The sequence below is a fragment of the Eumetopias jubatus genome, unplaced genomic scaffold (assembly GCF_037043125.1).
Source record: "Eumetopias jubatus isolate StellerSeaLion01/CBP00866 unplaced genomic scaffold, mEumJub1_p1.0 scaffold_4, whole genome shotgun sequence".
In the NCBI taxonomy this organism is placed as follows: Eukaryota; Metazoa; Chordata; class Mammalia; order Carnivora; family Otariidae; genus Eumetopias; species Eumetopias jubatus.
In genome coordinates this window covers 16,008,454-16,030,765 of record NW_028274810.1, presented here as the reverse complement: position 1 = coordinate 16,030,765, position 22,312 = coordinate 16,008,454, and the positions used below count along the sequence as shown (strand labels likewise).

The 22,312-nt window shown below is 41.1% G+C and overlaps 1 protein-coding gene and 1 pseudogene across 1 annotated transcript in view; both read left to right on the top strand.

The window, feature by feature from the left end:
• EEIG2 (EEIG family member 2) overlaps window positions 1–22,312 on the top strand; it is a 91,335-nt gene that overhangs the window by 39,329 nt on the left and 29,694 nt on the right. Inside the window, exons 2-3 of the mRNA XM_028102129.2 lie at window positions 7,434–7,554; window positions 19,536–19,565. Coding sequence (XP_027957930.1) covers window positions 7,434–7,554; window positions 19,536–19,565 — 151 coding nt within the window. The remainder of the gene's footprint in view (window positions 1–7,433; window positions 7,555–19,535; window positions 19,566–22,312) is intronic.
• LOC114208029 (small ribosomal subunit protein eS27 pseudogene) lies at window positions 18,031–18,362 on the top strand (annotated as a pseudogene).

Sequence of the window (22,312 nt, the reverse complement as noted above, 5' to 3'; positions counted from 1 at the left end):
TCAACATTCCTCTGGCTATTCGGGGTCTCTTCTTCTGGGATCCCAATTATTCTGATGTTGTTTTGTCTTATGGTATTGCTTATCTCTCGAATTCTGCCCTCATGATGCAGTAGTTTATCTCTCTTTTTCTCAGCTTCTTTATTTTCCATCATTTGGTCTTCTATATCGCTGATTCTCTCTTCTGCCTCATTTATCCTAGCAGTCAGTGCCCCCATTTTTTATTGCACTTCATTAATAGCCTTTTGATTTCCACTTGGTTAGATTTTAGTTCTTTTATTTCTCCAGAAAGGGTTTCTCTAATAACTTCCATGCTTTTTTCAAGCCCAGCTAGTATCTTTAAAATGATTCTGAACTCTAGGTCCGACATCGTACTAATGTCCGTATTGAGTAGGTCCCTGGCAGACGGTACTGCCTCTTGTTCTTTTTGTTGAGGTGATTTTTTCCGTCTTGTCATTTTGTCCAGAGGAGACTAGATGAATGAGAGAACAAAATGCTAACATGGTAACAACATCCCCAGAAAATATACTCTAAACAAATCAGAAAAGACCTGAAAACAGGGGAAAAGAAAGGGAAAGAAAGAAAAAAGAGGAAAAAAAAGAAAAAGATAAAAACAAAAACGGAACAAAACAAAAAAAAAAAACAGAATATGATCAAATATAATCAGGCTGGTGCATAGATCAGTGCCACACACTAGATTTGGGGTGTATTTTGGTCTGTTAGAAGAAAGTGCCTCCCAAAATTTTAAAGAAAGAAAGACTTATATATGTACAAAATAAGGGTTGATACGATGAAGGAATGGAATATGACTGTAAAGATGAAAATTATAAAAAATTATACAAAAGGAATTGATAAGTTGTTTGAAAAAAAGAAAGAAGAGGATTTAAAAAAAAAGAAAGAAAAAAAAAAGGGGGGAGAGAATGTGATCAGGCAGGAGACTAGAACAAAGCCATACACTAGAGATTTGGGTATATTTTGATCTGTTAGAAGAAACTGTATCTCAAAATTTTAAAGAGAGAACAACTTATGCATATATGCCAAAAATAAGGGTAACTACTATGAAGGGATAGAATATGACTCTAAAAATGAAAAATAAAAATGTTTTTTTAAAAAAGGGATTGATAAGATTTTGGTTGAAAAAGGGAAAAAATTTCAAAAAAAAAGTTAAAAAAAATTAACTTTGAAAGACTAAAGAATCATGGTAAAAAAGCCATGAATTCTATGTGCAGTATTCCCCTAGTGCTGGAGTTCTGCCGTTCTCATTGATCAGTATACTTGGTCTTGGCTGGCTGTTCTTGCTGATCTTCTGGGTGAGGGGCCTGTTGCCGTGGTTCCCAAATGTCTTTGCCGGAGGCGGAATTGCCCCGCCCTTGTGGTCAGGGCTAAGTAATCTGCTGGGGTTTGCTCTCGGGAGCTTTTGTTCCCTGCAAGCTTTACGTACAGCTTTGGAGGATGAGAGTAAAAATGGCGGCCTCCCATTCCCCACTGGGGAGGAGCTGAGAACTCAGGGCCCTTCTCCTCAGTGCGCCCCCAGAGAAAAGCAGTCAATCACTCCTGTCTCCCTGGTCTCTGGCCGCACTCCGTGCACACCCAGCTTGTGACCAAGCGTTTCTATTCTGGCACCCAACTAGATGTGGAGTCTCCAAACCCAGCAGGTCCCTGCGGTGCGCTCCCGCGCCACTCCTCCTGGGGGAGGAAGGGGAGTCTCCCCAGATCTGCCACTTGTGGGGTCCCTGCTGGAGGAGAGGTGGCCCAACTGGGTCGCGGATCACGGTTTATGGCAACCCCAAGCTGAGAGCCTGCGCCTCGGCTCCATCTCTGCAGCCGGCTTCCCTGCTCCAATACCTGGGAGCTGTGCCGCACTCAGGCACCCCTGGTCTTTCTGTGACCCCGAGGGTCCGGAGAACACACTGTCCCGCGAGGGTTCCACCCCCCCCCATTTAGCCACTGGAGTGACGTCCCTCAGCGGAGCCAACTTCTAAAAGTTCTGATTTTGTGCTCTGCTGTTCTATCACTTGCCAGAAGCAGCCTACGGAGGTCCCCTCCCCCACCATCTATCCTCCCGAATATCGCCTCGGATTCACTTCTCCACATGTCCTACCTTCCAGAAAGGGGTCGCTTTTCTGTTCAGAGAGTTGTTGCTATTCTTTTCTTCAATCTCCTGTTGAGTTTGTAGGTGTTCAGAATGGTTTGATCCCTATCCAGCTGAATTCCTGAAACCAGACGAAATCTAGGTCTCCTACTCCTCCACCATCTTGCTCCACCCCCTCTAACAGAAAAAGATTTTTTTTTATTTTGATTTTGTATCCTGTAACTTTACTGAATGTGTTTATTCTGACAGGTTTTTTTTGGGGGGGCATCTTTAGGGCTTTATATATATATGATCATTTTGTCTGCAAATAGAGCTAATGTTACTTCTTTCTTTCTGATTTGGATGCTTTTATTTCTTTTCTTGACTTATTGCTCTGGCTAGGATTTCCAGTACTATATTGAATAGAAGTGGTTAGAGAGGGCATCCTTGTATTGCACTAGATCTTAGAGGAAGAGCTTTCAGGTTTTCCTCTGGTTCTCTTTGTCCTTGCTAGATGATGCCTTAAATAGATTATGATGTTAGCTGGGGGCTTTTCATATATGGTCTTTACTGTATTGAGGTAAGCTGCTGCTATACCAATTTTGTTGAAAGTCTTTATCATGAGTGGATGCTGCAGAAAAAGCATGCCACATTTCATCTATTCAGATGATCATGTGGTTTTCTTTTTTTTTAATTTTATTTTTTTATTTGACAGAGAGAATGAGAGTGAGAGAGAGAACAAGCAGGGGGAGTGGCAGACAGAGGGAGAAGCAGACTCCCCTATCTTTTGGAAGAGTTTAAGAAGGATTGGTAAAAATTTTCCTTTGAGTGTTTGATAGAATTCACCCAAGAACAAAAAGGTCCCGGGCTTTTTGTGGGGGTGGTTGTTCAAAAGTTTTTGATTATTGATTCAGTCTCCTTATTTGTTATTGATCTGTTCAAGTTTTCTGTTTCTTTTTGATTCAGTTTTAGCAAATTGTATGTTTCTAGGAATTTAATTGATTTCTTCTAGATTATCTAGTTTGTTAGCATATAACTTAATAATAGTCCCTTATGATTCTTTTTATTTCTGAAGCATCTGTTTTAATGTCCCTTTTTCCTTTTTTTTTTAAAGATTTTATTTATTTATTTATTTATTTATTTGAGAGAGAGAATGAGATAGAGAAAGCGTGAGGGGGGGAGGGTCAAAGGGAGAAGCAGAGTCCCTGCTGAGCAGGGAGCCAGATGAGGGACCCAATCCCGGGACTCCAGGATCATGACCTGAGCCAAAGACAGTCACTTAACCAACTGAGCCACCCAGGCACCCGGTGTCTCTTTTTTCATTTCTGATTGTCTTCACTCTTTTTTTCTTAGGCTAGCTATGAGTTCCTTGATTTTTGTTGTTTTGTTGTTGTTGTTGTTGTTGTTGTTTCAAAAAGTCAACTCTTGGGGCACCTGGGTGGCTTCACCTTGGGTCGTGATCCCAGGGTCCTGGGATTGAGCCCCGCATCAGGCTCCCTGCTCAGTGGGGAGCCTCTTTCTCCCTCTCCCTTTGCAGCTCCCCCTGCTTGTGCTCGCTCTTGCTCTCTCTCTCTCTCAAGTAAATGGATAAAATCTTTAAAAAAAAAAAAAAGAATATCAAGCCCATGTTTTTTATTTCTGTGAGTACTTTTTAGTTCCTTATATGTTCTGTTTTATAGCATCCTGTTTCTTTGTGGTAGATGCAATTTCTGTCTCTCTCAGACTCTTTTTTTCTTCTTCCAGCATAGACTCTGTTTTTTTAAATTTGCCTTTTTGCTATTCATTTTGTTCTCAGTTTGTTCATATTAAGAGACCTTCTTCAAGTGTTACTCATATTTAACTGTGAGGCAGTTAAAGTTGCTTAGAGGCTTTGTGCATGTAGAGAGTGTTCATTGATTCAGGGTTTTACTGTAGATTGAGCTGGCAGAGTCATTTTGTAACCCCCAACATTCGTCTCATTAGAGCTTTTTGGGGGGGTCTTGGTTGGATTCCCCAGAGAATGTTCTTCTTACAACTTCTTAAAGAATATATCCCGAGAAGCCAGATGAGGGGAAGAAGGTTGGAAGTCTTAGCATTCAGTAAGTCAATCTTTCATCCAGTGTCCACCCTGCCCCCCCACCCAGTATGGTCATTCCATTTTCAATACCTGCCCTCAGGTCAGGTAATACAGAGATCCCTCTGTTGTACCTCATCAGGAGAATAAATCTTCTGCAGGAGTCAGAAAGATCTGAGGGCCTCCTTCTAAAAGAGTTTTCAATCAGTTCTTCTGCCATTTGTCCCTCCTTCGTTCCACTTAATGCTAATTTAAGGTACCTGCTCTTGGCTTTCACCATTACCAGCTTAATGTTCAGCTTTCTTTGATTTGCTAAATCATTATCACTTGTTAATCCCTGGCCATTTATTTTTGTCTCCTCTCTGGTTCTCTTTGTCCTTGCCAGATGATGCCTTAAAAATTAAATAGAATGTTTGGGAGAGCAGAGGTAAGTTAATACACGCTCTCAATCTGCTATCTTTAACTAGAAGTTTTTATGTAATTTTTTAAAGTAAAATATAGGGGTTTTTTTGGTTTTGATTTTGTTTTAAATATCTGATTCCTGATCATAGGTCAGTGATCTCAGTGACAGAAACAATGAAGTGCTTGGAAGCACAGGATGCTCCTGAAGGGTAGCCCTTCAGTATATTTGCACACCTTTTTTTAGGAGATCCAGAGACCATGACTGATGCCTCCATCAAGTCTTGAAGCCCCTAGATGTTGAGAGGGAAACAACAATTTAAAAAATTCTAATTTTATTTTTTCCTCTTTGTTATTCTCATTATTATTCACTATTTTTTTCAAAAATTCATTTATTTGTAAGTATGCATGTTAGCTCCTGCCTATCTTGCTGGGGATGCCTCATGTTGCCTAACAAATACCTCCAGATCCATTCTTTGCCAAAGAACTCATTCTGCCTGTGTTGTGACCATACAAATAAATTGCACTCCTGCTGGATTTCAAGGAAACTCCTCTAAGAACACATACATTCTAGGGGTGCCTGGGTGGCTCAGTTCATTGAGCTTCCATCTCTTGATTTTGGCTCAGGTCGTGATCTCATGGGTTTTAGCCCAGGAGGGGCTCCAGAACTCAGCTGGGAGTCTGCTTGAGATTTTCTCCCTCTACCCCTCCTCCCTTGCAACATGCTCTCTCTCTGAAATAAATCTTTATTTTTAAGATTTTATATATTTATTTGACAGAGAGAAACACAGCAAGAGAGGGAACACAAGCAGAGGGAGTAGGAGAGGGAGAAGCAGGCTCCCCGCTGAGCAGGAAGCCTGATGCCGGGCTTGATCCCAGGACCCTGGGATCATGACCTGAGCCGAAGGCAGATGCTTAACCGACTGAGCCACCCAGGAGCCCCAATAAATCTTTTTTAAAAATTAAAAAAAGAATACAGGGGTGCCTGGCTGGCTCAGTCGGTTGAGTGTCTGCCTATGGCTTGGGTTGTGATCCCAGGGTCCTGGGATCGAGTCCCGCATCAGGCTCCTTGCTCAGCGGGGAGCCTGCTTCTCCTTCTCCTCCCTGCTGTACTCTCTCACTGTCTCTCCTCTCTCTCAAATAAATAAAATCTTAAAAAAAAATAAATTAAAAAAGAATACATACATTCTCTTCACATCATAATTCATTAAATCACTAAAGTTTCCTTTTTTTTTTAGATTTTTTTTTTTTATTTGAGAGAAAAAGCATGAGGGGGGGAGGGTCAGAGGGAGAAGCAGACTCCTCGCTCACCAGGAAGCCCCATACGGGACTGGATCCTGGGACTTAGGATCATGAACTGAGCCAAGGGCAGTCGCTTAACCAACTGAGCCACCCAGGCACCCCAGTCACTAAAGGTTCCTAATGAAAAAAAGAGAATGGCTAAAGTTATCACTTTGAAACCTATGATAAAATACACGCCCTCCACTCCCCTTTGTGTGTCTATTTATATGTGTATAAGTGAGCATACATGTGCATACCACATACAAAGACGTACTTGATTATGGTTTTTAAATGATTTTTGGCTTTGTAATTCCTGTTGTTGGATTTCTGTGTGTTGATAGACAAATCCATAAAACCAAACTGATGGGTCGCAGTACAAATGCACTTTATTCACTGAGGCAGCTACCAGATGCCTATCACATTCACCCCATCAGTTATTCCTAACTGTCCTCAGCCTTCATCTAAATTTTCAACTCATTCATCAGCTCCTGTCATTCGATAGAAATAACCTCACCTTGGGATACCTGGGTGGCTCAGTCAGTTAAGCATCTGCCTTCGGCTCAGGTCATGATCCCAGGGTCCTGGGATCGAGCCCCACATTAGGCTCCCTGCTCGGCAGGAGGCCTGATTCTCCCTCTACCTGCCGCTCCCCCTGCTTGTATTCTCACAGTCTTTCACTCTCTCTCTCTCTCTCTCTCTCTCTGGCAAATAAATAAAATATTTAAAAAAAAAGAAAAAGAAAGAACCTCACCTTTTATTTACCTAAGAAAATCAAAAACTATTCAGCCTGGGCTCTCTTGCCTTTCCCTTTTGGTTTCTCCAGTTTTCTCTTTATTTTCACCCATTGTCTTTCTTTTCTTCCCATGTTAGAGGAATAATTATCCTTCCATTTTAAGGCCAAGCCCCCTACACTTATACAAAACAGTAGAGGGAACAGCAGGTACAAAGGCCTGGAAACTCGAAAGAGCAGAGGTGGTGGGGAAAATACAGATTTTCCTTTATGGACAAGTAGGCTTTTGAGTTAAACGGGCCTGGTTTGAAAGCTAGTGCCGCAACTTCCTGCCTAAATGACCTTGAGTTAACTTTTCTCCTTGCGCTTCATCTTTCTTATCTATAAACCTCCTGGGGTTGCTGTGAGATTAAATAGCATGTGGTAAGCTGACAGCAAATGGCAGCTGTTGTTGCTGTTATGGCGGGAACAGGAGTAGAGCTATAGCAGTAGTTCATTTCAGAACAAATATTTGTTCCCAGTTCTGTCCCTGGTACTAACTAAACCACAGGCCCTACAAGGTTAGGAACGCGGTCGTCCGTGTCTTCGTATCACAGACCCTAGCATATAACCCGCACACCAAAAATAAACATGTATCATGTGCTGAATGAATGAGTAGTGAAGCTTCGATTTATATTGATTAAATTGATATGTAATTTCACTTTTTTTTTAATTTAAGTTTCTGTGGATAATTAAAAGCTTCTAGAGATTTTCAGATCACATTGTTAGAAGTTTGTTTTCTTCATGTTTCCAAATACTGGCTTTTAATCTATCACTTCTGCATTAGAGACCTGAGTGAAAGAGTGTGTATGCTTTTTTAACCTATCATTAGTAGTAATTCTCTTATTTTTTTCCCCATTCAGGGAAGTGGTGCAAGCAAACTGTGTTCACTGGAGGAAGAAGTTCTCATTTATGTGCAAAATGAGTGCAAGTGCCGCCACAGGCATCCTGGATCCTTGTATCTACAGAGTATCTGTGAGGAAGGTATAAAAATAGCTGATTACGTCTCCCCTTTCAGAAACCATAATTAGTTCCATAGTCACTGACTCACTTTATTTAGCTCTACTTCATCGTTACATGTAATGCCACTGTTATATGTAATGCCACTTCACACTTGCAGCAATAATTTGAATTACTGTGACAAATAGGACTTAAGAAAATCTGAAGTCTTGGGCACCTGGGTGGCTCAGATGGTTAAGCGTCTGCCTTCGGCTCAGGTCATGATCCCAGGGTCCTGGGATTGCGTCCCGCATCGGGCTCCCTGCTCCTTGGGAGCCTACTTCTCCCTCTGCTTCTCTCTCTTTCTCTCTCATGAATAAATAAATAAAATCTTTAAAAAAAAAGATTTATAAAAAAAAGAAAAAGAAAATCTGAAGTCATAAAGTATTATTCAAAAACCTTATCTCACTATCACTACCTTTAAGTATTGACCCTATTTGTATTATTTGGGGGGGCTCTATCTATCTTTATCCTGCCATTCATTAAATTTCTTATTGTTAGGCATTATTTTAGGGACCTTACATATATTATGTCTAACAACAACCATGAAAATGGTGTTATTTTTTACAATTTCAGGAAAACTGAGGTTCAGAGAAGTTATCACTTGCCCAAATTCACATAGCTAGGAAATGGCAAAGTGGGGACTCACACAAATCTTTCTAACTCCAAGGCCCTGTTTTGTTTTTTATATCATTTCCTTTCCACGTTAGGTTGAGGCTTGTTCCCAGTAATCTACAAAGATGATAATCTCAGGTGATCAACTTAATATATATAGAAATATGTGATCCTACTTTTTTGGGGGTGAAAAAGAAGAAATCCATTTGTCACCACTATAGGTGAATGAAACTATTGGCTTTAAATGTAATCTGTATGTTACATCTTATATACATTTTTTTAAAGATTTTATTTATTTATTTGACAGAGAGAGAGAGCACAAGCAGGGGAAGCGGCAGGCAGAAGGAGAGGGAGAAGCATATTCCCCGCTGAGCAGGGAGCCCGACATGGGGCTCCATCCCAGGACCCTGAGATCATGACCTGAGCCAAAGGCAGACGCTTAACTGACTGAGCCACCCAGGCGCCCCTCTATCTTATATACATTTTTTAAAATTATCAATATAATACGTATACATGTTCAAAAATTAAGGGAAGGACTTAGAATGAAAAGCAGGAGTCCCTTGCCTTGTTCTTTTCCATTCCAGTCTTATATCCTTCTTTATCAAATAAGAAGTTGTATTTTTAACTTTCTTTCTCTGCTTTTTGAGTGAATGGATAGCACTGTGTTGTGTGTGGCTATATTTTGTTATATTGATTAATCTACTCAGCTAAGATATAAATACATATATACATTTTATAGGTTTTAAGCCTTTAATGAAAATAGACCTCTAAAACAGTCTAACTTGGAGCAGCAATAATTGCATCAAGGGGACGCCTGGGTGACTCAGTCGGTTAAGTGTCTACCTTCAGCTCAGGTCATGATCCCAGGGTCCTGGGATTGAGTCCAGCATCAGGCTCCTTGCTCATTGAAGAGCCTGCTTCTCCCTCTGCCTCTGCCACTCCCCCTGCTTGTGCGCGCTCTCTGTCTCTCTCGCTGTGTCTCTCTCTGACAAATAAATAAATTTTAAAAATCTTTAAAAAAATAATTTCATTAAATCTTCCCTAAAGGAAGGATAGTGCAGTGAATGTATGTATGTCATCATAGTGACCTGTGTTTGAGTTCCAGACATGCTGCTTATTAACTGTAAGACCTTAGGCAGTTCTCCTGACTTTCTAAAACTCAGTTTCTTCATCCAAGCTAAGAGTATAATTGCTTTCTCTAGAAGTTTTGAGGATTAACTGCTATAATAAAGCATCCTACCTTCTCTTTCTACTTTAATTGCTGCTGTGGCTTTTATATTGAAACCTTTACTAAATGGAGTTCTAATCATAATTTTCGAAAGATGACCAGTCTTTGAATTATAATAAAAGAAAATTATAATAAAAAGAAAACCAGTTTAGAGTAAAGCATAACTGCTAATTAAATACACTGAGTTGGGGCATCTGGGTGGCTCAGTCGTTAAGCATCTGCCTTCGGCTCAGGTCATGATCCCGGGGTCCTGGGATCAAGCCCCACATCGGACTCCCTGCTCCGCGGGAAGCCTGCTTCCCCCTCTCCCACTCCCCCTGCTTGTGTTCCCTCTCTCTCTGTGTCTCTCTCTGTCAAATAAATAAAATCTTTAAAAAAATAAATACACTTCTTTATTTTCAAAAAATAAATGAAAAAATCTTTAAAAAAATAAATTTACAAAAAAAACTAATTATTTTGTAATTTAAGGTAGGACTTGTTCATGTGAAATAAACCAGTTCCTCAAGTTGTGATGGTTTAGTGTATTAGTTAGAGCATATACAATAAGCTGCTGAAGCAGATACCCAAATATACAATGACTTAAACAGGACAGAAGTTTATGTCTCTCGTGGGTAACAGCCAAGGGGTCCAGGCCTGGTAGAGCAGCTCTGCCATCTTCACCATATGATGCCCATCTTTAGATACAAGGGAATTACTCCAGTCTTGTTATCTTTCAGCCATTGAGAAAAGAGAAAAGGCCACATGAGAATAAAAGTAAGAACCCATAAAGAAAAATTAGTAAACTCATCTATACAAACATTTTCTGCATTGCAAAAAAAATACCTCAGGCAAAGCTATAAATTAAAGGGAAACATCTGCAAACCATGTCAGAGGACTAATTTCCTTGGTATGGAAAGAGCTCCTTCAAATACATCAAGAAGAAAAGATCAATAACCCTTTAGAAAAATAGGCAAGCAACAGAATGTTTATTTCACAAAACAGAAAATATAAATAGCTTTCAAACCTATAAAAAATTACTCAGTCTCATGTATGTTAAAACTACAAATAAGGCACCATTTTTTACCTATAAATTTAACAAAGATCAAAAAGTTTGATAATGCACTCTGTTGCCTGGGACACAGGGAAGCAGTCCATCACCTGTCAACAAATATGTGAGTTCCTACAGAGTGCCAGCTACTATTCTAGGCCCTGAAAGGACAGTGGTGAACTGGAATGAGTTCCTGCCCTCAAGGACTCTCTTTTCTGGTTGGAGCTGGGGGGAAGAGTGGTAGAAAAGACAGTAAGTATGTAACCAAAGAGAATTGTTTTAGATGGTATTAAGTGTTGTATATAAAATTCAATGAGATTATAGAGAATAACTCAGGAAGAGGAAATCATTTCAGAAAATTAGGGGAGACTTCTCTGAAAGGTAACATTTGAATAGGAGGCACCCATGTAAAGATCTAGGGACAGACCATTCTAAAGCAGTAGGACCTTGTATTAACTAATACAGTCAAAGTTCTCCAGAGAAACAGAATCAATAGAGTGGAGAGGTAGCTATATATAGATACAGATTTATTCTGAGGAATTGGGAGGCCACAATTATGGAGGCCAAGAACTCCCTTGATCTGCCTTCTGCAAGCTGGGGACCCTAGAATGCTGGTGGTGTAATTCCAGTCTTCAGACCAAAGGCCTGAGAACCAGGAAACCAACGGTGTAAGTTCAGGTCAAAGCCGAAGTTAATTAGGAGTGCTGATGGTGTAAGTCCTAGTCTGAAAGCAGGAGAAAACTGATGTCCCAATTCAAACAGTCAGGTAAAGAGAGAGAATTTAACCTTCCTCAGCCTGTTTCTTCTATTCAAACCCTCAACAGATTGGATGATGCCCACCCACACTGAAGAAAGCAATCTGCTTTCCTCAGTTGACTGATTAAAATGTTAATCTCATCCAGAAACACCTTCACAGACATAGCCAGAAATAGTGTTCAACCATATATCTGGGCACCCCATGACCCAGCAAGTTGGCACATGAAAGTAACCATCCCATACCTGAAAGTAAAAAGGCCCTGTGTTAGTTTCCTAGAGCTGCTATATCGAAGTTCCATAAACTGGGTGGCTTAAAACAACACAAAGGTATTGTCTTATAGTTCTGGAGGTCAGAAGTCAAAATCAAGGTGTCAGCAGGGCCGCGTTCTAAAGGCTCCAGAAACTGTTCCATGCCTTTCTCCTAACTTTTGGTAGCTCCAGGCATTCCTTGGCTTGTAGATGCATCACTCCAGTTATATGGCTGTCTTCTCCCTTTGTGTCTTCACATCATCTTCCCACTGTGTGTGTTTGTGACTATGTTTAAATCTTTCTTTTTTTTTAATGAGGGTTCCAGTCATGTTGGATTAGGACCTCATTCTAACTAGATTACCTCTGTATTTCCAAATAAGATCACATCCCAAGGTACTGGGGGTTAGGACTTCAACATATCTTGGGGGGTGGGAGGAGAAATGCACAATGCAATCCATAACAGTCCCTAAGATTATAATAAACCTGGGGATTTATGCTTTGGAAATTAATGGACCAGCTTATTAAACACCACCTATCCCTCTGAGAACAACCTGAAAAGTTAGACAAATTATAAAAAACAGCTGCTTGAAGGTATCAGAAGCTGCCACGGCAGTAAGGACTTAAGAAGCTTAGAATCATAGACAAGGGAAGCATAAAGAGATGAGCCTGACATTTGGCATTGCTTTTTCCCTCAAAGTATTTGCTAAATTGCAAGCAGTGGTTAAGAAGCTGAGCTGAAAGCAGTGACTGAGAAGAGGCTAGCTGAGATCCCAGCAGTTTTACAAGACAAAAGGGACAAAAGCTGGAGTTCAGGACCCATCAGCATGAAGGGCCTTGGTAAATACCCCAGACTTTTCCTTGGGACTCCCTAAGAGTTTCAATCTAGGAGTATGGTGGATATAGATCAGCCTGTATAAAGATTGAAACTCAGCTTCTAATCCACTTAATCCCTGCTTAGATGAAAGTGATCTGCCCCTGTCAGAATTTGCCAGAAGCAAATGTGTATCTTCTCTGAAGGAAAATAATATTATTCTGAACCTCAAATTAATTCTTCAAGTTATTATGCACAAAAATTACCAAGCATACCAAGAGGTATGACTGCATGACCAAAAATCAAAAGGAAAATAGGTAATGAAAACAAGACTCATGGAAGATACAGGTTTTGGGAAGATCAGAGACAAACATTTACTGTAACTATAATGAGTGAACAATATGGGTGCATTTTATTAGAGAACTAGAAACTATAAAGGAAAAAGCAAATTGAATTCTAGAACTGAGAAATGAAATAACAAATTTAAGGCTAAGTAGACAAGGGGCACCTGACTGACTTTGTAGAGCATGGGACTCTTGATCTTGGGGCTGTGCGTTCAAGCCCCATGTTGCGTGTAGAAATTACTTTAAAAAATAATAACTAAGTAAATAAAGCTAAATAGATAAAAATAAATTTCAACAGACGGATTTAACAGCAGGCTTACCAAAACTGAAGAGAGGTTTGGTAAACTGGAAAATAAGACAAAAGAAAATATCCAGACAAAATCACAGAAAGAGAGTAGAAAATTTAAAAAAGAAGTAAGACATGAGAAACAGTATAAAGTTCTAACATATATGTAAATGGAGCCCTGGAAGGAGAGGAAAGAGATTGTGGCTGAGAATCTTCTAAAACTGATGAAAAACATCAAGCCACAGATTCAAAAGTATTGTAAACCCCATTTAGGTTAAACAACAAATATGTCATGTTTAAATGACAGAAGACCAGCCTGGCTGGAAGATGGAAAAGAAGGAGAGGGGAAGCTCTTGGTGATGAGGTTGGAGGTACTAGGTCAGGTAGGGCCTTATAGGACATGGTAATGAGTTTGGATTTTATTCTAATTACAATTGGAATCCATTTGAGGATTTTAATAAGGAGAGATATGATCTTCTAAGATCAGTTTTGCTACTATGTAGAGGATGCATTGCAGATAGACCACGTAGGTGGTGGGGATGGTTCAGGTGAGGAATGCTTGTATTGGCATGGAGCTATAACCACAGAGACAGTATGATTTGGGATGTGTATCTGGAGGTAGACTCCCACTAATGGATTGGATGTGGTAAATGAGGGGAAAAGAATTGAGGATAATTCTTAGACCCTTGCCTGAGCATATAGGAAGGTAGTTGTGCCATTTATTGAAATGGGAAAAGCTCAGAGTGAAATAATTTTGGGGACTGATAAGCAGAAATCAGCAGGCCTATTTTGGCCATGTTAAATTGGAGGTGTCTATGAGATACCAAGTAGGAATGTCCAGTAGTCATTCAAAGATACCGGTCTGACCCTCAGGGGAGAAATCAGACTAGAGACAGAGACATGAGAGTTACCAGCATACAGTTTTTATTTAAAGCTACAGACCTGGGACACCTGGTTGGCTTAGTTAAGTGTCCAACTCTTGGTTTCGGCTCAGGTCAGGATCTCAGGGTCGTGAGATGGAGCACCGTGCCCTGCTCCACCCTGAGAGTGGAGGCTGCTTGGGATTCTCTCTCCCCTTCCCCCTGCTCGTTCTATCTCTCTCTCTCTCTCTCAAAAAGATGAAAAATAAACCTACAGACTTGAATGGGGAAAGTGTAGACATAGAAGACAAGAGGCCCTGAATCAAATCCTGGATCACTCTTAACACTCAGAGTATAAATGACTGTTAGCGGGAGAGGAGCAAGAATTCATATGTATCAGTTCTTCCATCCTTTTGGCCAGATCTTGGTCACAGTGCCATAGCACAATACCATATGATTTCACTCATATGTAGAATTTAAGAAATAAAACAGATGAACATAGGGGAAGGGAAGGAAAAATAAAATAAGATGAAAACAGGGAGGCAAACCATAAGAGACTCTTAACTCTAGGGAACAAACTGAGGGTTGCTGAAGGGGAGGAGGTTGGGGGATGGGGTAACTAGGTGATGGGCATTAAGGAGGGCATTTGAAGTAATGAGCACTGGGTGTTGTATGCAACTGATGAAGCACTGAATTCTACCTCTGAAACTAATGATGCACTATATGTTACTTAAATTGAATTTAAAGAAAAAAATTTTTAAAGATTTTATTTATTTATTTGACAGAGAGAGACACAGTAAGAGAGGGAACACAAGCAGGGAGAGTGGGAGAGGGAGAAGCAGGCTTCCCGCTGAGCAGGGAGCCCGATGCGGGGCTCGATCCCAGGACCCCAGGATCATGACCTGAGCCGAAGGCAGCCACTTAACCAACTGAGCCACCCAGGCGCCCCTAAAAATACAGTTTTCTATTACTTTGGAGAGCAGGGGAATGGATAGTTGGTGCACAACTAGCAGTCTTTCACAGAGGTTGAATACAGGAGTAGGTCCAGCAGACGAGAGTGGGAAGGAGCAGCCATTGAGGTAGGAGTAAAACCAGGCAATTGCAGCACCATGGAAGGTTAGAGAGAAAAAAAAAAAATGATGTAGGAAAGAGGTGGAGTGCAAGCCTGTCAAATGCTGTTGGGGGGTTAAGTAAAATGGAGACAGAGCCTTTGGGCTTTAACAAAAATGGACATCATTGGTAATCTTAACCATTGCAGAGGGAAAATGAGGACAAAGGCCTATTTGAAGTAGATCGAATAGAGAGTGGGGTATAGCAAATTGAGAAGTCTTTCGAGGAGTTTAGCTGTAGAGGGGAGCAAAGAATTGGCTAGAAGAGACAGTCACCTGGAGAAAGTTTTGTTTGATTTAGTGCAGTGTGCTATTATTAAGGGATATGACAATAATCTAATAAAGAAGAATAATTCAATAATTCATAATAGGGTGGATTTAGTGGTATGGCCACGCCAGACATCAATGGGACAGGAAAGGGGAAGGGCAGCAAATATTCATGAATAATAGAGTTTACCATAGACTGCTGCCCATCTTATTTAAATTCACCACTTTTTTTTTTTTTGGCTGGGTACATGGTACATGTACATTGAGGGTACATGACAAGGTAGAACTTCCCAAGTCCCTCCCCTTCTTCATGGGGTCTGGGATAGAAACTGTGTAGAGGTCAGGAGATTCTCAGTGTATTGGGGGATGAGTTGGGGCAAGGACTCCCTAGCAGCTGAGGGCCTCTCTCTTCCTCTTGCTCTTGCTGGGGCTGATGGTCCAGGAGGCTCTTACTCCTTGGAGGCCGTGTGGACCATAACGTCTACCATCTGGTTGCTGTAGCCAAATTCATTGTCATACCAGGAAATGAACTTGACAAAGTGGTCTTGGAGAGCAATGCCAGCATCAAAGGTGGAAGAGTGGGTGTCACTGTTAAAGTCGCAGGAGACAACCTGGTCCTCAGTGTAGCCCAGGATGCCCTTGAGGGGGCCCTCTGATGCCTGCTTCACCACCTTCTTGATGTCATCGTATTTAGCAGCTTTCTCCAGGCAGCAGGTCAGATCCATGACTGACACGTTGCAGGTGGAGACACGGAAGGCCATACCATTGAGCTTCCCATTCAGCTCAAGGATGACCTTACCTACAGCTTTAGCAGCACCGATAGAAGCAGGGATGATGTTCTGGGCAGCCCCTCAGCCATCGTGCAACAGCTTCCTAGGGAGTCCATCACAGTCTTCTGGGTGGCAGTGATGGCATGGAGTCATGAATCATGAGTCCCTCCATGATGCCAAAGTTGTCAAGAATGGGGCCAAGCAGTTGGTGGTGCAGGAGGCATTGCTGACAATCTTGAGGGAGTTGTCATACTTCTCATGGTTCATGCCCATCACAAACATGGAAGCATCAGCAGCAGGGGCAGAGATGATGACCCTCTTGGCCCCACCCTTCAAGTGAGCCCCAGCCTTCTCCACGGTGGTGAAGACCCTAGTGGACTCCACAGCACACTCAGCACCAGCATCACCCCCTTTGATGTTGGCTGGATATCACTCCTGGAAGATGGAGATGAGTTTTCCATCGATGACGAGTTTCCTGTTCTCAGCCTTGACTGTGCCATTGAATTTGCTGTGGGTGGAATCATCCCGAAACATGTAGACCATGTATTTGAGGTCAATGAAGGGGTCACTGATGGTGACAGTATCTGTTTTGCCAGAGTTAAAAGCAGCCCTAGTGACTAGGCCCCCAGTAAAGCCAAATCCGTTTACTCTGACCTTCACCACTGTGTCTCAGGGACACGGCTGGCACTGAACTGTAAGATGTGGCTGCCTGTCAAACAGGGAGGAGCAGAGAGCTTAAATTCACCACTTTAAAGATGGAAATGGTATAAAAAAGAATGAACTCTTACCATTCGCGACAACATGGGTAGACCTAGAGGGTATTGTGCTAAGTGAAATGTCAGAGAAAGACAAATACCATATGATTTCACTTATATGTGGAATCCAAAAAAACAAAATAAACAAAGCCAGAAACAGAACCATAAGTACAGAGAACAAACTGGGGGTTGCCAGAGGGGAGGGGGATGAGGGAAAGGTCAAAATAGGTGAAGGGGATTAAGAGGTACAAACTTCCAGTTATAAGATAAGTAAGTCACAGAGATGAAAAGTACAGCATAGGGAATATAGTTCCTAATTTTGTAATTATGTTGTATGGTGACAGATGGTGACTACATGTACCATGATGAGCATTGCATAATGTTTAGAATTGTCAAATCACTGTGTTGTACACCTAAAACTAATTTTTTAAAAGTGGGTAGGGAGAAGAGGTTTTGACCCTAATTGTAATGGCAAACACACATACAGAGTATATTGTGTGCTAGGCTTTGTTCTGAGTATTTTACACTTAATTCTCACCACTGTGTGGTGTCCTAAATCCAGGGATTTGGCAAATTAGTGTACAGTTATATATTTCAAATAAAATGTTAAGATGCCTGTATATTATTTGTTACTATTTTTCACTTTGCCAGTCTTGTTCACGTTAGTTAAGAGGGATTCTACTATACTAACTGGATCAATATTATATGTGTTTATATATATATTTATATTAATGTGGACAATATCATATATATAGTAGAAAAAAGTAAGATATGGAACAGTGTGTGTAGTATGGTACATTTGAGTAAAAGGCATCTTTTGGACTGTTCCTAAAAATTGGTAACAGTATGGGGCACCTGGGTGGCTCAGTCGTTAAAGCGTCTGCCTTCGGCTCAGGTCATGATCCCAGGGTCCTGGGATCGAGCCCGCATCGGGCTCCCTCCTCAGTGGGAAGCCTGCTTCTCCCTTTCCCACTCCCCCTGCTTGTGTTCCCTCTCTCGCTGTGTCTCTGTCAAATAAATAAATAAAATCTTTAAAAAAAAAAATGGTAACAATAGTTGTCTCTGGGGTGGGGGTTTCAACTCTTCTTAAAATCTTTCCACAATGTCATTCATGTGCTTACTAAGTAAGTAATTTAACATTTCTTTGGTGATTTGGGTTCTTACAGTGTGTCTAGGATACTTTTTGGCAATTTCTTCTTCAGAATAGATTAAAAATTAGCTTGTCTTCTTACCGTTTGCCTTTTTCAGATTTAAGTTAAATTCTTAATTAAAATTCTGATAATTTGGGGGATGGGGGTAGGGTAGCTATCCAAATAGTTGGATTTAAGATCATTAGAAATTTACTATCAAGCCTTTCCGGCGGTGACGACCTCCCCACAAGAACATGCCCCTCGCAAAGGATCTCCTGCACCCGTCCCCGGAAGAGGAGAAGAGGAAGCACAAGAAGAAGCGCCTGGTGCAGAGCCCCAGCTCCTACTTCATGGACATGAAGTGCCCGGGATGCTACAAAATCACCACCGTCTTCAGCCACGCACAAACGGTAGTTCTGTGTGTTGGCTGCTCCACTGTCCTCTGCCAGCCCACAGAAGGAAAAGCCAAGGCTTACAGAAGGAAGTTCCTACCTCAAGTACTCAGGGGCAACCAGAAGAGTGGACTGCTAGAGTCATTTGGGGCAAACATATACAAGAGCAGGGAGAGCAGTATAACAGACTCTCGGTACCGATCACCAGCGTCACCAACTGCCAGCACAGGGCCAGCAACGAGCTTTTAATGACGGATGAAGAAAGCAGCATGATTCATCTATGTTAAAATAAGCTTGGAGAAGAAATGAAGGATTATTAACGAACATTTGGCTCTAACTAGTGGAATTATAGGTGATTTTCATTCTGCATCTTTATTATTTCTTTTGCTTTCCAAATTTTCTACAAGTGTATTACTTTTATATAGAAAAACAAAAACCTAAAACAAATTACGTATTGTTTCAAGAGTTAGACAGCTATCAGTTTACTTAGTCAAATAATTTTTAACTTATGCAAAATAAACAGAAAAAGAATAAAGCTAAATAAGATGAGGTATTAATTTTGGATGAGATAATTTCCTTACCTCAATCTGGCGAGGAGCCGATGTGAATTTCCTCCCCATCTTGTCCCTGGCAATAGCCACAAGTGTGGTTTGCCCAATAGAGACAGCTCGAAGGATATAATTTTCAGAGTATTCATCCTGTTCCTCCATTAGCCTGCAAAGACATAGGTGTTTTTAGGTAAGAAAGATTTGATTTTGGGGCGCCTGGGTGGCTCAGTCAGTTGAGCGTCCAACTCTTGGTTTTGGCTTGGGTCCTGGTCTTGGAGCCATGGGATGGAGCCCCTTGCCAGGCTCTGCACGGAATCTGCAAGTCTCTCTCCCTCCCCCTAAAGTCCCTCCCAAAATAAATACATAAAATCGTTTAAAAAAAGATTTGATTTTAAGAGTAGCCAGTTATGCTTCTTTCTAAGATGCATAACATTTTCTGTTCATTTTAACTCTAGTTAAAGGGAGCTGCCAGAAAATAAATTTCCACAGTCAAGACAGAGTTCATGGCAGGGTGCCTGGGTGGCTCAGTCATTGAGCGTCTGCGTTCGGCTCAGGTCATGATCTCAGGGTCCTGGGATCGAGCCCCGTACCAGGCTCCCTGCTCAGTGGGAAGCGTGCTTCTCCCTCTCCCCCTCCCACTGCTTGTGTTCCCTCTCTCGCTGGGTCTCTCTCTGTCAAATAAATAAATCTTAAAAAAAAAATTTACTATCAATATTTGCAAGCATGTAAAAATGTAAATACTTCAGGATTATTTGATGTATGTTTAATTTTAAATCTTTAATCATATGATATCCTTACAGTGTTTTTTATCTTTGGCAGGAATTGAAAGGTGGAAAAGCTTATGCAAAGGTAAGTAGATATTCTTTTACTCTTTTGGAACTTTTAATATCACTCACTGCTATTTATAATCTTAAAAATCAAATGGTTTGCTCCTCTAATTGCTATTCAAGTTGACTGTTTTTATTTTTTTAAGATTTTATTTATTTTAAAGAGTGCAAGCGGCAGGGTTGGCGGGGGGAGCAGAGGGAGAGGAACAAGCAGACTTCCTGCTGAGCGCAGAGCTGGAAGCAGTGCTCCATCCTACAACCCAGAGATCATGACCTGAGATGAAATCAAGAGTCAGACGCTTAACCAACTGAGCCACCGAGGCCCGCAAGTTGGCTGTCTTTAAATAAAGCAACTTGGAGATTGAACAGTTGGATCCAGCAATAAATTAAAGGCACTTTCTTTCTAAAAGCTGATTATGGGATGGTATTCTTACATTTCTGCTTCCCTACCAGAAGATGATCTCTGATTCCGTTAAGCAATAGCATCCAATTCAGTCTCCCTTGGGAAGTATTACCAATCCCACCTCCCCTCACCCCACCCCCCGCCCCCGCAGTGGAATAGGGCCTCTCCTCTGTGCTCTCTTAGCATTCTGTAGTACATGATTACTACTCTCCTTTATACTTTTACTAGCTATATGGAATTACTAGTAATTAGTGTGCTCACCTTTTTGCTAAATAGAAGGAATTAGTAATACTGCCAGAAATGCACATACTCCTCTTTTATTTTCAGTCTCTAATGGTATCTCCATCAATTCAGTCATCTGAGCCAGGACACCAGCTTAACCATCAAGTCTGCCTAACTCCTTAAAAGTACTTGGTTGCAGTGTCAGTTAGGATGCTCTTTGCTACAAGTAACAGAATACCCTCCTCACCTAGAGGTTTGTTTTTTTTTTTTTAATTTCACAAAGCAAGTAGATATGAAACAGAGCTGCAGATGCGAGATAGAGCTGCTCCAGGATTAGTTAAGCCACTGGCTGAAGGACATCATCAAGAACTCATGTTACTTTTCTCTTTTCATTCTTCCATTCTCTGTGTGATGACTTTATCCTTGCCTAGCTCTTCTCATGGTCACCAGGTGGATTTTTAGTCCACACATTCACATATGACAAAATCCAGCTGCTTCTCCACAAATGGCTTTCTTTTTTTCTATTTTGAGTGAGAAAACTTTTCCTAGTCAGCCCTCAGAGGATTTCCCCATACCTTTCATTGGCCACAACTGGATCATATGCCCACTCCTATACCAGTCATGGGCAATAGGAATGGATTGCCATGGCTACCTTAGACTAATCACAGTTTAACAATGAGCTAGAGGTTGGGCCACTTTCCTTTTGCACATGGATGAGCTAAGGGTGGACATTTGAATAAAATCAGGGCTCTGCTAACAAGGAATATTATAACATCGGATGATGGTGGGGAGGCAAAAAACAGGGTCTGCTGCAATTGACAAATCTTGATTTCTCCCTTCTCCTTTAAAAACCATCCCTTCTCTCCATTCACAAGGCCAGTGCCATAGGTTATATCTTCATTATTCGCAAGGCCAGTGCCATAGGTTATGCCTTCACTATTCACAAGACCAGTGCCATAGGTTATGCCTTCATTATTTCTTATTTAAAACCTGTACTGGCCTCCTGTCTTTTATTCTCTGCCTCTGATTTCTCCCTCCATCCATCCTCTGTACTATTGCCATATGATCACTCTGAAATTCAAACATGATCATTCCTCCACTTTCAGTCCTTCAGCAGCTATCTATTGCCTGTCAAGGAAAATGAAAAGTCTTTAACCCAGCATTTAGACCCATCTTGGACGCCATCTGTGAATGCTCACACTCACTTATTCTTATGCTTCAGACTTACTGCCCTCAGAAACTTCCTGGAGTGTACCATGCTATTTTAGCCTCTTTGCCTTATAACTTGATATTTTCCCTGTTATGCATGTGCTTCCGCCTTCCCTTGTCCTGTCAACTCATACAGCATTAGACAATTTAGTCATCCCTTCCCCTGAGAAATTTTCTTTTCTTTTCTGTCTTGTAACTGTGCCTTCTTCTATCCCAGCATTTAAACTTTTTTTATAAGAATGTATTTTCTTTCTATCTTCTCTCATTTAACTATGAGCTCCTTGAGACTAGGAATGATTTACATTCCCAATGCCTAATGTTACTTGAAATGTAGATGCTCAGAATTATTTGCCAAATGAAGTAATATCTACCACAGCTATAACTAGTAGCTATGTAGATACACCGTTTTAATGAGACTGTTATCTCAGTAAAGCCAAAGAGAAAATCATGAGGAAATATGGCCTCTCTGGTGCCTCACCAAGTCCTGATCTGTCCTGTTCATCACTGTTTTGCAGTGTCTAGAACAGAGCCTAGCACATAAAAGGTGCTCAGTAAATGTTGACCTTCAGCCTGAAACATCACAGCCTTCATTGGTAACCTGCAGCCTAAAACATCACATGGATGTACCCCACCTTTTAATATGCTTTCTTAATGGTGACTGATCAGATTGTTTTTTTTTTTAATTATGCTTGGTGACACTGTAATACTAGCATACTAATGGTGGATGGTAAGCCAATGGGCCAGTTTTTGCTCAACAAATACGTATTAACTGCCTACCATATGGCAGCATTGTTCTTGGCGCTGTTATATGCTTATGGAAGGTTGGAGGAGACAGTAAACAAAATAAATATGAGATGTGTATGTATGTGATATGATGACAACTACTAAGGAGAGGAACAAGGCAGGCAAGGGGTAAAGGGGGACGGGGTAGGGGA